A 15,955-nucleotide genomic window follows, 5' to 3' on the forward strand; every position below is an offset into this window, starting at 1 on the left:
TCTTGGCCAGTCCGGAGCAATGAGGATTGCCTGAACTTTTGTTCTCCTTATGAGTTTTAGAACTCTAGGAATGAGTGGAAGTGGAGGAAACACGTACACTGACTGGAACACCCACGGAGACACTAGGGCGTCCACCGCCACGGCTTGTTGGTCCTTCGACCTAGAACAATACCGCCGAAGCTTCTTGTTGAGGCGAGAGGCCATCATGTCTATTTGAGGTACACCCCAAAGATCTGTTACCTCCAGATGGAGTCCCCACTCCCCTGGATGGAGAGCGTGTCTGCTGAGGAAGTCCGCTTCCCAGTTGTCTACTACCGGAATGAAGATTGCTGACAGCGCAAACGCGTGTTTTTCTGCCCAGAAGATGATTCTTGTTACCTCTGATATTGCAGCTCTGCTCTTTGTTCCGCCCTGTCGGTTTATGTAAGCCACAGTCGTTACATTGTCCGACTGCACTTGAATGGCCAGATTTCTCAGAACATGGGCCGCTTGGAGAAGACCGCTGTAGACGGCTCTTAGTTCCAGAATGTTTATCGGCAGGCCGGCTTCCAGACTTGACCACCTTCCTTGGGAGGTTTTTCCTTGAGTGACTGCGCCCCAGCCCCGGAAGACTTGCATCCGTGGTTAGAAGGATCCAGTCCTGAATCCCGAACCTGCGGCCCTCCAGAAGGTGAGGCAATTGCAGCCATCAGAGGATTAAGATCCTTGCCCTTGGCGACAGACGTATTCTCTGGTGCATGTGTAGATGAGATCCCGACCATTTGTCCAGGAGATCAAGTTGGAAGGGCAGAGTATGAAATTTCCCGTACTGAAGAGCCTCGTAAGACGCCACCATCTTTCCCTGAAGGCGAATGCACTGATGAACTGATACCCGGGCTGGCTTCAGGACATCCTGGACCATTGTTTGCATCACCAACCCTTTTTCCTCTGGAAGAAACACCCTCTGCACTTCCGTGTCGAGGATCATTCCCAGAAATGACAATCTCCTGGTAGTTTCCAAATATGATTTTGGAAGATTCAGGATCCAACCATGTTCCCTGAGAAGCTGGGTCATGAGAGCTATGGACTGTAACAGCTTCTCCTTGGATGATGCCTTTATCAGCAGATCGTCCAGATATGGAACTATGTTCACCCCTGTCTGCGGAGTAGAACCATAATTTCTGCCATCACCTTGGTGAATACCCTCGGTGCTGTGGAGAGGCCGAATGGCAGGGCCTGGAATTGAAAATGACAGTCCACCAGTGCGAATCGGAAGTAAGCTTGATGCAACGGCCAAATCGGAATGTGGAGGTACGCATCCTTGATATCTAGGGGTACCAGGAATTCCCCCTCCTCCAGACCAGATATCACCGCCCTCAGAGACTCCATTTTGAACTTGAACTCCCTCAGAAAGGGGTTTAGTGATTTTAAGTTCAGAATGCGCCTGACCGAACCATCCCGTTTCGGTACCACGAAAAGGTTCGAATAGGAACCCTTGTTTTGCATCTGGGGAAGAACTGGTACAATAACCTGTGCCTCCACCACCTGCTAGATGGCTCCCTGTAGGGTAGCTCTGTCTGCCGGCAAAGCTGGCAAGCCTGATTTGAAGAACTGGTGAAGGAGATCTTGAAACTCCAGCCGGTACCCCTGGGACACAATATCTTGAACCCAGGGATCCAGGCCGGACGACACCCAGACGTGACTTAAATGTCAGAGTCTCGCCCCCACCGGCCCTACGTCAAGGCCGCGTGGTCCACCGTCATTCTGAGGACTCTGGCGTACCTGAAGCAGGCTTCTGTTCCTGGGAACCCGCAGCAGCAGGTTTCTTGGATTTTGGTCAACCTCCTCTAAAGAAGGTGTAGGAAGGTTTGGCATTTCTTGTTTTAGTAACCCGAAAGGACTGTGATATAGGCGAAGAATAAGGTTTCTTCGTAGCAGGTGCAGCTGAGGGGAGAAAAGGTGACTTACCCGCTGTAGCTGTGGAGATCCACGCATCCAACGCTTCCCCAAAGAGAGTCTGACCTGTGTAGGGTAGGGTCTCCACACCTCTCTTGGATGCCGCATCAGCAGACCACTGGTGCAGCCACAGGCCTTGACGAGCTGAGACAGACATGGAAAATATTCCTGCAGCCATTGAACCCAGGTCTTTCATGGATTCCACCATAAATCCTGCAGAATCCTGAATGTTACGGAAAAACAATTCAACGTCACTTTTATCCATTGTATCCAAATCCTCAAGTAATGTGCCTGACCACTTTACTATAGCTTTGGAAATCCATGCACCGGCAATAGTAGGACGTACGGTAGTATAGCCTCTGAAGCCGTGTATATGGATTTGAGCGTAGTATCAATTTTGCTATCAGCCGGCTCCTTTAAGGCAGTAGATCCTGGGACAGGTAAAACCACCTTTTTGGATACAGACGCATCCACTATGGGTGGGTTTTCCCATTTCTTTCTATCCTCCTCAGGAAAGGGGAAAGCAACAAGAACTCTTCTAGGGATCTGGAATTTTTTCTCTGGGTTTTCCCATGCTTTTTCAAAAATAGCATTTAATTCTTTGGATGCAGGGAAGGTTAGTGAGACTTTCTTATTATCAGTGAAGTAAGCATCCTCAACCTGCTCAGGTGTTGTATCAGCAATATTCAACACATCCCTGATAGCCTCTATCATCAACTGCACCCCTTTAGCAAGAGATGCGGCACCCCTGAGCACATCCCCATCACCGTCTGCCATATCAGAATCGGTATCCGTGTCATCTTGCATAATCTGAGCAAGAGCACGTTTGTGGAAACATACAGGGTGGCCCTGAGGTAACAGAACCAGCCCAAACTGCCATAGAGGTCTGTAAAACCTGAGTTGCAGATTCATTTTGTGCAACCCTAGTAGAAATAAGGACAACCATTCAGGCTCCCTTGCTGGTATCTGCGCTAAAACAGTGCAATCCTGATTACATGGACATATCCTCTGCAGCATATGACACAGAGTCCCTGGACATAGCTAAAAGGAAACCCCAAACACTCCAAACACACAGGGTAGGATAGAGTTTCACCCCCAAAAATGGCAAGAGAGACACAGAGATTGGAGCCAACCCACCCACAGCGCTTTCAAGGCATAGGGAGACTCCAACCAGCGCTGACTATGCACCTTAATAGGTTACACAGTCTTTACACAGCCTCCCCCCCCCCCCCCCTCCTTCTACAACCCCCTAGTACCGTAAGAGACAGCTGGAGTTGCTCTGGAGGGACTACTCTTTAATGGTGCTGAAAGCTGCTGGGTCCACTCTGAGAAGCTCCGCCCCCATAATGGCGCTGTCTTCCCGCTCTTCAAAAGATTATACTGGCCTGAGGATTCATGCTGGCAGTGATCCCAGGACCCCGACAGGTTTTAGTGGTCAGTGTAGGTTGTAGGCGCTGGCTCAGGGCGTCCCTCACAGCGCCGCACTATGTACCGCTGAGCCCCGGAGCGCAGTTAGTACTGCGCTCCATACCCTGTTGCCGCCATCTTCACACTGGCTCCCCGCTTGCTAGGGGGGGTCGATGACTCACTCGCCACTGATCTTCTGGCTCTGTAAGGGGGTGGCTGCATGCTGCCGGGGTGAGCGATCCCCTGTGGCGGGGGACGTTCTACCCCCTCAGGAGCTCAGTGTCCTGTCAGCGGAGATAGTGGCTCAGACCACGCAGGACAGACACTACTCCCTCCATTAGTCCCATGATGCAGGGAGGCTGTGGCCAGCAGCCTCCCTGTAAAATAATAAACTCTAAAATAAACTTTTACTAAAGAAGCTCTGTAGAGCTCCCCTAGCTGTGACCGGCTCCGCCGGGCTCATTTTCTAAACTGAGTCTGGTAGGAGGGGCATAGAGGGAGTAGCCAGCCCACACTCTCAAACTCTTAAAGTGCCAATGGATCTTAGTGGACCCGTCTATACCCCATGGTACTAATGTGGACCCCAGCATCCTCTAGGACGTAAGAGAAAATAATAATAATAATAATAATAATAATAACAACAACAACAACATCAACCAAATCAATGGTTTGCAGATTCTAGTGAGATCAGTAATAATAATAATACTTTTATTTATACAGAGCTTTCCTGCAGCAGGACTCAAAGTCGCTTTATAGGCAAATAGTAAAAGAGTTATACTGTATATTACAGAAAAGGGAAAAGAATTAGATTTACTTGGGTGCACGACATCCCTTTATTTCAATTACTGTTAAAATTGATTTTTATTCATTTAAAAACAGGTATCAACAAAATACTCAATTCAAATAGTAAAAGAGATTTGGTAATACAGCAAGTAGAGAACAACACAGAAATAATTAAAACAACAAAACCTAGAGAGCACAATAAGCATAGTGCAGGGCTGGTGCCAGGGGTTATATACTGTAAACCACCCATGAATGGTACCAGGTGAGGCGAGACCAAAGATGTTAGTTAGATAAAATGGCAAAATCTAATACTCCTGATACCAGGAGTAATGACCCTAAATAACATGACAGTCAAAATCTACAAAACCTTTGAGAGCAGATCCTTTTCATTACTGATTGGCTCTTTCAGTTCTTCATTATCCTTTTGACTAAAGTCTTTCTGATGGAATTTCCACAGGAGAGATAAGTCTGTTAATAAAAGTGGGACCTTTAGTGGATTCTTGAAAGACACCTCCACAGTTATAGGCTCTGTTAAAACAGAAGAAATCTTTGTTAAACTTCAACTGTAAAAGAATAAATTATTCATTCACATCCTAAATAAGGAAACTAATATATAAATGGGCTGATGCATATTTTAATGCAAATCCCATTGCACAGTGTCCTGTGTGTGTTGTTGCAGAGTGTGCATTTTCCGGAACCAAGCATACGCACCTACGAGCGAGGCAGTGATATGCATTTTCGTTATCACTCTGCGGGAAAGCAGAGTAACAGGGAGAACTAGCTGATTTAACTGTGAGCTGTGAATAAGGATAGATATGCCCGTTTTCAGCGGGATCTTTGACATCAACTCTGTATTATTTATTTATAGCCACAAAATCAATGGCACGAATAACAGAATACTAATAATGATCTAAAATCTATTTATAGAGTTTGTATATTAACTGCACAATATTTCTGTCGTAAAAATATTAGCAAAATGTAAATGCTTTTTTTTCCCTGCAGAACATTTCCTTATTTATCCACATATTTCGTTAACATTCATTGTACTACCTTAATCTTAAATATGCATAGCACAGAGCTTTATAAATGTAATGGGTTATACCGGTATTTTGCATAACCATAAAGACTTCATATAAAAATGATTGCTTTCCCCTCACATTACCTTGTACAACAGCCATAGGAAACTTGGAGTTATCGGAAATGCTATTCAAGCAATACTGTGTTGGCTGAAAGTTGGGAGGAAGGACACCTCTATTAACTACAGCTACCACTTGTTCTTCCAGTTCCTTCCACTGCTGTGAGGAGTCACCATCATACTCCTGGTCAAGACTTACATGAGTGGCTGCTTGCTTTTCACCTGCAAAACAATAAAACGTTTGCTGAACAAGAAGCTCTCCATCAGGCTTACACGTCTTAATGCAACTGTATTCAACCAATGTCAGATATGAGTCACATACAAGAGCCATAGGTAAGAACTTATTTTGGGCATAATGTAACATGACTTTCTGTCTCACTGCAGCTGTTTAATGCTACAGTAGATAACACTACTACTTGGAACACTAGTCTGGATAGGAAATGGTGCCCTTTATAGATTAGATATTGAGATAGGTGTTTCAGATGTTAATACATGCTAAAAATGTGTTGACCTCAATGCCACTGATCAGAGATTTGAGCAACTCCATCTTGAACCTGAAAATCTATCAATTGTGGTTTAGGATTTCAGGTTCAAGATGGGTCAAAACAAGATGTCTATTTTCTGCACTAGAAAGAGGTGAAAGTAGAAGCCTCATGTTATCGGTTCCACTGTGAGAGAGGAAATTACTTAGAAGAATTGTGCTAACGGCTTGCTTTGGGAGGCCTGGGGGGAAATATCTGTCAGGCAGAGGACCTCTCCATGTCTTGTCACCCAGTGGTCTGTAGAAGAGACTCTCCAGCTGTTCTGGAGCAATATAAGATGGCCTACCATCACAGTCAAGGCTAGGTGGGTGAAGGCTTCGCCATGCAACCTGCTTGTCAACATGCTTTGTGGTCTGGCGATTAGGTGTCCAAAATTGTCAGCAGCTCCTTAATCCCCCCAAAGGCAGAAGAGGAAGGCTGGTTATTAGGACTCCTGATACACATCAGTTAGTCCTGTCAAATGAAAGGAGGCACAAAATGGACAGAACTAGAACTCAAATAAATTTGATGACCAAGGTGCCAGTCATATCAAGCTTTAAAAAGTAAAATATTGTTCATGAAACATATGAGCTGCATTATTGTTATGACGAGCCTAAAGGAGAAACAGCAACATCATCTTCCTATGTGTGATTATGTAGATCACATAGGGACTTTAATGATTTAACGTTTAGGGGCAGATTCAATTGTGGCACCTGCCGGCCATCTGAAGGAATGGGTGTCTATTGGATCTATTCAATTGTTGCTCCGATAGATGCCCATTAGCCACAGCGCGCACATTTTTTCTCGCATCACCCTGTAAGTGCAAGGAAAAAAAAAAGGATTTTAATACCTACTGGTAAATACTTTTCTCGTAGCCAATAAGGGATATCGGGGTCCAAAGGAGCCAGTGCACTTTAAATTTTCTACACTGGGTGTGCTGGGCTCCTCCCCTCTATGCCCCCTCCCACAGGCAGTTATAGGTACAAAATGTGCCCAAAGGAGAAAGGACACATATGAGAGAAGGAACATGATACCAGAAAGGGTGGTGAGATGAACACACCAGCACACCACTAACATACAACAACCAGCAATGGCTGGTAACAACAACAACAACGACAGCTGAACAGGTAACTATAGAACAAGAACCTGCAGAAAAGTCCACGCACTGAGGTGGGCGCCCAATATCCCTTATGGACTACGAGAAAAGGATTTACCGGTAGGTATTAAAATCCTATTTTCTCTAGCATCCATAAGGGATAATGGGGGAAACTAGTACGATCGGGAGGTCCCAAAGCTTCCAGAACGGGCTGGAACGTGCAGAGACTGCTGCAGTACCGCCTGCCCAAACTGGGTATCCTCTTTGGCCAGGGTATCAAATTTGTAGAACTTCACAAAAGTGTTCTTCCCCGACCAGGTAGCAGCTCGGCATAGTAGTAAGGCCGAGACTCCACGGGCAGCCGCCCAGGAAGAGCCCACTGATCTAGTAGAGTGGGCCTTTAGAGACTTAGGAACAGGTAAGGCTGCCGACACATAGGCCTGTTGGATAGTAAGTCTAATCCAACAAGCAATGGACTGCTTCAAAGCAGGGCAACCCTTCTTCTGCGCATCATCGAGCACGAACAAGGAATCCATCTTTCTGACCTGAGCTGTATGCATGACATATATCTCTTCAAGGCCCACACAGCATCCAATGCCTCCGGAGGAGCAGAAGCGTCAGAACTGGACGGAATCACAATAGGTTGATCCAGATGAAACGCGGAGTCAACCTTCGGAAGGAACTGCTATCTAGTCCGGAGCTCCGCTCTTTCCTCATAAAAGACCAAGTATGGACTTTTACACGATAAGGCCCCCAATTCTGAGACACGTCGAGCAAAAGCCAGGGCCAGTAACATCACTGTCTTCCACGTGAGGTACATGTCTTCTACAGTCATCAGAGCTTCAAACCTGGAGGACTGGAGAAATTTCAACACTACATCTAAATCCCAGGGTGCCGTAGGCGGCACAAAGGGAGGCTGTATGTGGAGTACCCCTTGCAAGAAGGTCTGAACTTCTGGCAACACTGCCAATTTCTTCTGAAAGAAAATAGAGAGAGCTGAAATCTGGACCTTAATGGAACCTAGACGTAAGCCCTTATCCACATCAGCCTGCAGGAAACGTAGGAAACGTCCCAAGTGAAACTCTGCAGGCGGAAATGTGCATTCCTCGCACCAAGAGACATATATCCTCCAGATATGATGATAGTGTTTTGACGTCAATGGTTTCCTGGCCTGGACCATGGTTGCAATAACCTTTTTGGAAAGGCCCTTGTGAGCTAGGATGTTCCGCTCAACCTCCATGCCGTCAAACGAAGTCGCCGTAAGTCCGGGTAGACGAACGGTCCTTGTTGAAGAAGATTGCTTCTTAGTGGTAGAGGCCAAGGGTCTTCAACTGACATGTCCAGAAGATCCGCGTACCACATCCTCCGAGGCCAATCCGGGGCAATCAGAATTGCCTGGACACCTTGATTTCTGATTAGCTTTAGCACTCTTGGGAGCAATGGGATCGGAGGAAACCGGTAGACCAGCCGGTACGGCCAAGGCGACGCCAGTGCATCCACTGCCCTCTCCTGTGGGTCCCTGGTCCGCGAGCAATACCAGGGAAGTTTCTTGCTGAGACGAGAAGCCATCATGTCTATTTGTGGGCAACCCCACTGGTCGATGATCTGCTGAAACACCAGATGGTAGAGACCCCACTCCCCCCGGGTGGAGATCGTGATGACTCAGGAAGTCCGCCTCCCAGTTGTCCACACCCGGAATGAAGATTGCAGACATGGTTCTTGCGTTTCTTTCCGCCCTCGCATGCAGTCTCTGCTTTTTGTCCCTTCTTGTCGATAGATATATGCCACCGCCGTGGTGTTGTCCGACTGTACCTGGATTGCGTGATCCTTGAGCAGAGGAGACGCTTGAATTAGAGCATTGTAGATCGCCCGAAATTCCAGAATGTTGATTGGAAGGAGGCTTATGTGGGAAGACCACCTGTCCTGGAACTGCGCCCCTTGGGTGACTGCTCCCCATCCCCACAGACTTGCATCCGTCATGAAGAGGGTCCAATCCTGAATTCCGAAACTCCTGCCCTCCAGGAGATTGGAGGACTGAAGCCACCACAGGAGGGAAATCCTGGCCTGAGGTGACAGCCGAATTATCCGGTGCATCTGGAGATGTGATCCAGACCACTTGCTCAGGAGATCCAAATGAAATGTTCTGGCATGGAACCTTCCATATTGGATCGCCTCGTACGACCATCTTCCCCAACAATCTGATGCAAAGATGGATGGAAACTTGAGCAGGTCGGAGCACCATGCGGACCATCTCCTGAAGTGTTCTCACCTTGTCCTCTGGTAGAAACACCTTCTGTGCCACAGTATCCAGCAACATCCACAGGAACAGGAGCCTCTGAGTTGGCTCCAGGTGGGACTTCTGTAAGTTGAGGATCCACCCATGGTCTGACAGAAGACGGATGGTGCGGTTGATATGGAGCAACAAAAGTTCCCTGGATCTTGCCTTTATCAGGAGATCGTCTAGATAAGGAACCACATTTATCCTTTGGATTTCGAAGTTGAAGCATCATCTTCGCCATCACCTTCGTGAATACCCTCGGTGCTGTTGACAGGCCGAAGGGTAGTGCCTGGTACTGGAGGCGATCGTCCAGCAGGGCAAACCGCAGGTACACCTGATGAGGAGACAAATCAGAATGTGGAGATAGGCGTCCTTGATATCCAAGGAAACCATAAATTCCTGGTCTTCCAGGCCCACAAATACTGCACGCAGGGATTCCATCTTGAACTTGAACACCTTCAAATAAGGATTTAAGGCTTTCAGATTCAGAATAGGTCTGACCAAACAGTCTGGCTTCGGCACCACAATCAGGTTTGAGTAAAACCGCTTGCCGCGTGGCGATAGAGATACTGGAACAATGACGTGGGATTGGACCAATTTTTGGATAGCCTGTTGTAGCGTAATTTGCATATCCTCCAAAGCTGGTAAGCTTGATTTGAAAAATTGTTGGGGAAAGCACTGTCGAACTCCAGCTTGTAGCCCTGAGAAACAAGCTCCCTGACCCAGGCATCCTAGCAAGAGGACTCTCAGACGCGGCTGAAGTGACGAAGTCGAGCTCCCACCTCGAGATCCCTTCGGGATGGGTTGGCACCGTCATGCTGAGGCTTTAGTGGAAGCAGAACTGGTGGACTGTTCCTGAGGACTGGTACTTGCAGGTTTCCTGGACTTACTTCTGATACCTCTAGCCGCATTGGAGACACCTCTGATCTTTGATCGAAATGTGCCAGACCGAAAGGACTGAACAGACGGTCCCGGATAGAAATGTCTCGCTGGCGGGGCCCCAGAGGGGAGAAACATGGATTTCCCGGCAGTAACATTGAAAATCCAGGAATCAAGCTCAACCCCAAAAAGCCATTCCCCAGAAAAGGGGCGCAGAGGCTACTGCAAAACCGATTGACCAAACTTTAGGTCCTCAGAGAACAAAGTATCGAGCTTGTAGAACTTAGCAAACGGTGTTTGATCCTGACCAAGTAGCCGCTCGGCAAAGTTGTAAAGCCGAAACACCCCGGGCAGCCGCCCAGGAAGAACCCACTTTACGAGTAGAGTGGGCCTTAACAGATTTTGGACATGGCAAGCCTGCCGTAGAATAAGCATGCTGTATAGTGAACCTGATCCAGCAAGAAATCGTCTGCTTAGAAGCAGGACACCCAATCTTGTTGGAATCATAGAGGACAAACAGAGTCTGACTTTCTGTAACGTGAAGTCCTCTTCACATCAATCCTCAAAGCCCTCACAACATCCAAGGACTTTGAGGTAATTGAGGAGTCAGTAGCCACTGGCACCACAATAGATTAGTTGATATAAAAGGCCGACACAACCTTTGGAAGAAACTGCTGACGCGTCCTGAGCTCAGCTCTATCTTCATGGAAAATAAAATAGGGGCTCTTGCAGGACAATGCCCCCAATTCAGACACACGCCTAGCCGAAGCGAATGCCAACAGTGTGACCACCTTCCAAGTGAGAAACTTGATCTCAACCTCCTGTAGAGGTTCGAACCAATCCGATTGCAGGAACTGCAACACTGCGTTAAGATCCCAAGGTGCTGTAGGAGGCACAAAGGGAGGCTGGATGTGCAGAACTCCTTTCAAGAAAGTCTGAACCTCAGGGAGGGAAGCCAACTGCTTCTGGAAGAAAATGGACAAGGCCGAAATCTGGACTTTTAATGAGCCCAAATGTAGGCCCACACCGTCACCTGCCTGCAGGAAGAGGAGAAACCTCACAAGTTGACACTCCACCGTAGGAAACTTCTTGGATTCACACCAAGACACATTCACACCAAGACACATACTTTTTCCAAATGCGATGGTAATGTTTAGACGTTACTCCTTTCCTAGCCTGTATCAGGGTAGGTATAACCTTTTTCGGAATGCCTTTTCAAGCTAAGATCTGGCGTTCAACCTCCATGCCGTCAAACGTAGCCATGGTAAGTCTTGATAAGCGAACGGCCCCTGCTGTAGAAGGTCCTCTCGAAGAGGAAGAGGCCTCGGATCTTCTAGTAGTAGCTCCAGAAGATCCGCGTACCAAGCCCTTCTTGGCCAGTCCGGAGCAATCGCCTGAACTCTTGTTCTTTTGATTATTTTGAGAATCCTTGGGATGAGTGGAAGTGGAGGGAACACATACATTGACTTGAACACCCACTGAGTTACCAGGGCGTCCACCGCCACTGCCTGTGGGTCCCTCGACCTGGAACAAAACCTCCAAAGCGTCTTGTTGAGGCGTGAGGCCATCATGTCTATTTGAGGTACGCCCCAAAGACTTGTCACCTCTGCAAACACCTCTGGGTGGAGGCCCCACTCTCCCGGATGGAGATCGTGTCTGCTAAGAAAGTCCGCTTCCCAGTTGTCTACTCCCGGAATGAAGATTGCTGACAACACCAATGCGTGCTTTTCCGCCCAGATGATGATTCTGGTCACCTCTGACATTGCAGCTCTGCTCTTCGTTTCGCCTTGTCGGTTTATGTAGGCCACTGTCATTACATTGTCCTTCTAAACTTGAATGGCCCGATCTTTTAGAAGATGAGCCGCCTGTTGAAGACCGTTGTACACGGCTCTTAGTTCCAGAATGTTTATTGGAAGGCTGGATTCCAGACTTGACCACCTTCCTTGGAAGTTTGCCCCCCTGGGTGACTGCTCCCCAACCTCTGAGACTTGCATCCGTGGTTCCGGACATCACGTACCATTGACTGGTTCACCGATGCTTTCTCCACCAGCAAAAACACCCTCTGCACTTCTGTGTCGAGAATCATCCCCAGGAAAGACAGTCTTCTCGTCGGTTCCAAATGTGACTTTGGAAGATTCAGGATCCAACCATGATCCCGGAGCAGTAGAGTCGTGAGAGCAACAGACTGCAACAACTTCTCCCTGGATGATGCTTTTATAACAGATCATTCCGATATGGAATTATGTTCACACCTGCATCCAAAGCCTCCCCAAATAGAGCCTGACCTGTGTAGGGTATGTTCTCCACACTCTTCTTGGATTCCACATCCGCAGACCATTGGCGCAGCCAGAGTCCCCTGCGTGCCGACACAGCCATGGAAGACGTCCGTGCAGTCAAATTACCAAGGTCCTTCATGGCCTCTACCATGAAACCCGCAGAATCCTGAATGTGACGTAAAAACAATTCAGTGTCACTTCTATCCATAGTATCTAAATCCTCTAGTATGGCGCTGACTGTGCAACCTTAATAGAATACACAGTAACACTCTCCCCCCCCCCCCCCAACCTCTATAACGCCCTGGTACCACACAGGATAGTTGGAGTTATGTGGAGGTGCTCCGTCAGCGTCTCTGTGTGTGATCTGCAGGGAGAAATGGTGCTGGTGAGTGCTGGATCCGCTCTGAGGAGAAGTTCCAACCCCTAAGATGGCACGTCTTCCAGCACTTTGTAAGATTATAATGGCCTGAGGTAATTGTTGCAAGCAGTAGTACAGTGTCCCTGATAGCTGCTGTGACCAGTTTTAGGGTGTGTGCGCTGGCCCAGGGCGCCCCTCACAGCGTTGCACTCTGTACCTCTGAGCCCTCTGGAGCGCAACCTCAGTGCTGCGCTCCCACCCTGATGACGCCATTCTCACCGGATCCCCGCTTGTCGGGTCACCGGTGTTCAACTCACCACCGACGTATTCTGGCTCTGTTAGCGGGTGGGGGCAGTGCTGCGGGAGCGAGCGGTCGCCTCGGGGGCATGCAATCGACACCCTCAGGAGCTCAGTGTCCTGTCAGCGGAGCTAGTGGCCATTAACCTCAGAGGGTTGGCCACTACTCCCCCCCCCTAAGTCCCACGAAGCAGGGAGGCTGTTGCCAGCAGCTTCCCTGTGCCTAACTCTAATAAAAATAAGAAAACTAGAAAAACTCCTATGGAGCTCCCCTAGCTGTGACCGGCTCCACCGGGCACATTTTCTAAACTGAGTCTGGTAAAAGGGGCACAGAGGGAGGAGCCAGCCCACACTATTAAACTCTTAAAGTGCCCATGGCTCCTGGTGGACCCGTCTATACCCCATGGTACTAATGTTGACCCCAGCATCCCCTAGGACGTAAGAGAAAGAACTGAATTGGCCCCTTGGTGTCTATCCCATGAGTAGGGGATCAGTATGATTTACCGGCGGGCGGGATGCCAGAATGTCAGCAGCGGAGCGAACTCAAAGAGTCCCACTGTGGGTTAGCTGTGTTCACCATGCTGCGGGTTCGGTGGCTCGCTGCGCTCACCACAGGATCTATTCCCACTCTATGGGTGTCGTGGACACCCACGAGTGGGAATAGTCCTGTTTTGCTAGGATGCCAGCTGGCGGCATTCTCAGCTGGCGGCATTCCGGCGTCGGTATCCTGACCACCGGTATGCCTACAGTCGGCAACTTGAACACATCCCCGTAAGTGCACCTTTGAATTTTAACATTGCATTTTCATGTTAAAAGATCATATTTTAAGTATTTCATTTTAGATTAAATAAATACTATTGGCTCAATTGTGAACTCAAAGATTCTAAAATCATTGTACTAAAGATACTAATTAATTTGAAGACCTGAGGATTTGTGAGATGATCACAGTACATGTGAAATAAACTTATCAAGGGGAGAAGATTCAAACTACATTGGTTTAGAACATATTACATCACACATCAATGAGCCAAAACATTTTGACCACCTCCATTTCAAACGAATGCCTATCTTGTATGTCAAGCGCATAGAAGATCAGGGATATATTAGATGGTATACTGACATTAGGTGCTCATGGGCAACATGTCAGATGCAGATGATATGGGCAAGAGTAAAGACCTTAGAGTGACTAGTGAATAATAAGGGATTTAATAGTAGTTCTAGCCACAAGTCAGGCATTTCCAAAATGTTTGTGTGGTACCCAAGGCTAGCTGTGACGAGTACCTACCAACAGTCGTCAGACGAGGTAAAAACTTCAAACCGCTAACAGGTTACTGTGTGGCCAATACTCAGCAAGACTCCCTCTCAGTCGCTGCATTAAAACCGTAATTGGGGCTATCCGAAACTGTGAGTGAGGCATAGATGCCAACTTCTAGTCACAATTGCTATGCAGAGGTGGTGAGACAATAGAATAATAAGAATTTACTTACCGATAATTCTATTTCTCGGAGTCCGTAGTGGATGCTGGGGTTCCTGAAAGGACCATGGGGAATAGCGGCTCCGCAGGAGACAGGGCACAAAAGTAAAGCTTTCCGATCAGGTGGTGTGCACTGGCTCCTCCCCCTATGACCCTCCTCCAAGCCAGTTAGGTACTGTGCCCGGACGAGCGTACACAATAAGGGAGGAATTTTGAATCCCGGGTAAGACTCATACCAGCCACACCAATCACACCGTACAACTTGTGATCTAAACCCAGTTAACAGTATGATAACAGCGGAGCCTCTGAAAAGATGGCTCACAACAATAATAACCCGATTTTTGTAACTATGTACAAGTATTGCAGATAATCCGCACTTGGGATGGGCGCCCAGCATCCACTACGGACTCCGAGAAATAGAATTATCGGTAAGTAAATTCTTATTTTCTCTATCGTCCTAGTGGATGCTGGGGTTCCTGAAAGGACCATGGGGATTATACCAAAGCTCCCAAACGGGCGGGAGAGTGCGGATGACTCTGCAGCACCGAATGAGAGAACTCCAGGTCCTCCTTAGCCAGGGTATCAAATTTGTAGAATTTAGCAAACGTGTTTGCCCCTGACCAAGTAGCTGCTCGGCAAAGTTGTAAAGCCGAGACCCCTCGGGCAGCCGCCCAAGATGAGCCCACCTTCCTTGTGGAATGGGCATTTACATATTTTGGCTGTGGCAGGCCTGCCACAGAATGTGCAAGCTGAATTGTATTACACATCCAACTAGCAATAGTCTGCTTAGAAGCAAGAGCACCCAGTTTGTTGGGTGCATACAGGATAACAGCAAGTCAGTTTTCCTGACTCCAGCCGTCCTGGAACATATTTTCAGGGCCCTGACAACATCTAGCAACTTGGAGTCCTCCAAGTCCCTAGTAGGTGCAAGGCACCACAATAAGCTGGTTCAGGTGAAACACTGACACCACCTTAGGGAAAGAACTGGGGACGAGTCCGCAGCTCTGCCCTGTCCGAATGGACAAACAGATATGGGCTTTTTTGAGAAAAAACCACCAATTTGACACTCGCCTGGTCCAGGCCAGGGCCAAGAGCATGGTCACTGTTCATGTGAGATGCTTCAAATCCACAGATTTGACTGGTTTTAAACCAATGTGATTTGAGGAATCCCAGAACTACGTTGAGATCCCACAGTGCCACTGGAGGCACAAAAGGGGGTTGTATATGCAATACTCCCTTGACAAACTTCTGGACTTCAGGAACTGAAACCAATTCTTTCTGGAAGAAAATCGACAGGGCCGAAATTTGAACCTTAATGGACCCCAATTTGAGGCCCATAGACACTCCTGTTTGCAGGAAATGCAGGAAACGACCGAGTTGAAATTTCTTTGTGGGGCCTTCCTGGCCTCACACCACGCAACATATTTTCGCCACATGTGGTGATAATGTTGTGCGGTCACCTCCTTTCTGGCTTTGACCAGGGTAGGAATGACCTCTTCCGGAATGCCTTTTTCCC

General features: G+C 47.9%; 1 protein-coding gene across 7 annotated transcripts in view; it reads right to left on the reverse strand.

Moving 5' to 3' along the window:
* The window catches only part of TRAPPC8 (trafficking protein particle complex subunit 8), a 324,404-nt gene that overhangs the window by 105,566 nt on the left and 202,883 nt on the right, over positions 1-15,955 (reverse strand). For all 7 annotated transcript variants that reach the window (XM_063923649.1, XM_063923654.1, XM_063923653.1 and 4 more), the window contains 2 exons: positions 5,288-5,482; positions 4,493-4,653 (listed from right to left, as the gene is read on the reverse strand). In XM_063923649.1, coding sequence (XP_063779719.1) covers positions 4,493-4,653; positions 5,288-5,482 — 356 coding nt within the window. The remainder of the gene's footprint in view (positions 1-4,492; positions 4,654-5,287; positions 5,483-15,955) is intronic.

This window comes from Pseudophryne corroboree, chromosome 5 (genome assembly GCF_028390025.1).
Source record: "Pseudophryne corroboree isolate aPseCor3 chromosome 5, aPseCor3.hap2, whole genome shotgun sequence".
Taxonomy (NCBI): domain Eukaryota; kingdom Metazoa; phylum Chordata; class Amphibia; order Anura; family Myobatrachidae; genus Pseudophryne; species Pseudophryne corroboree.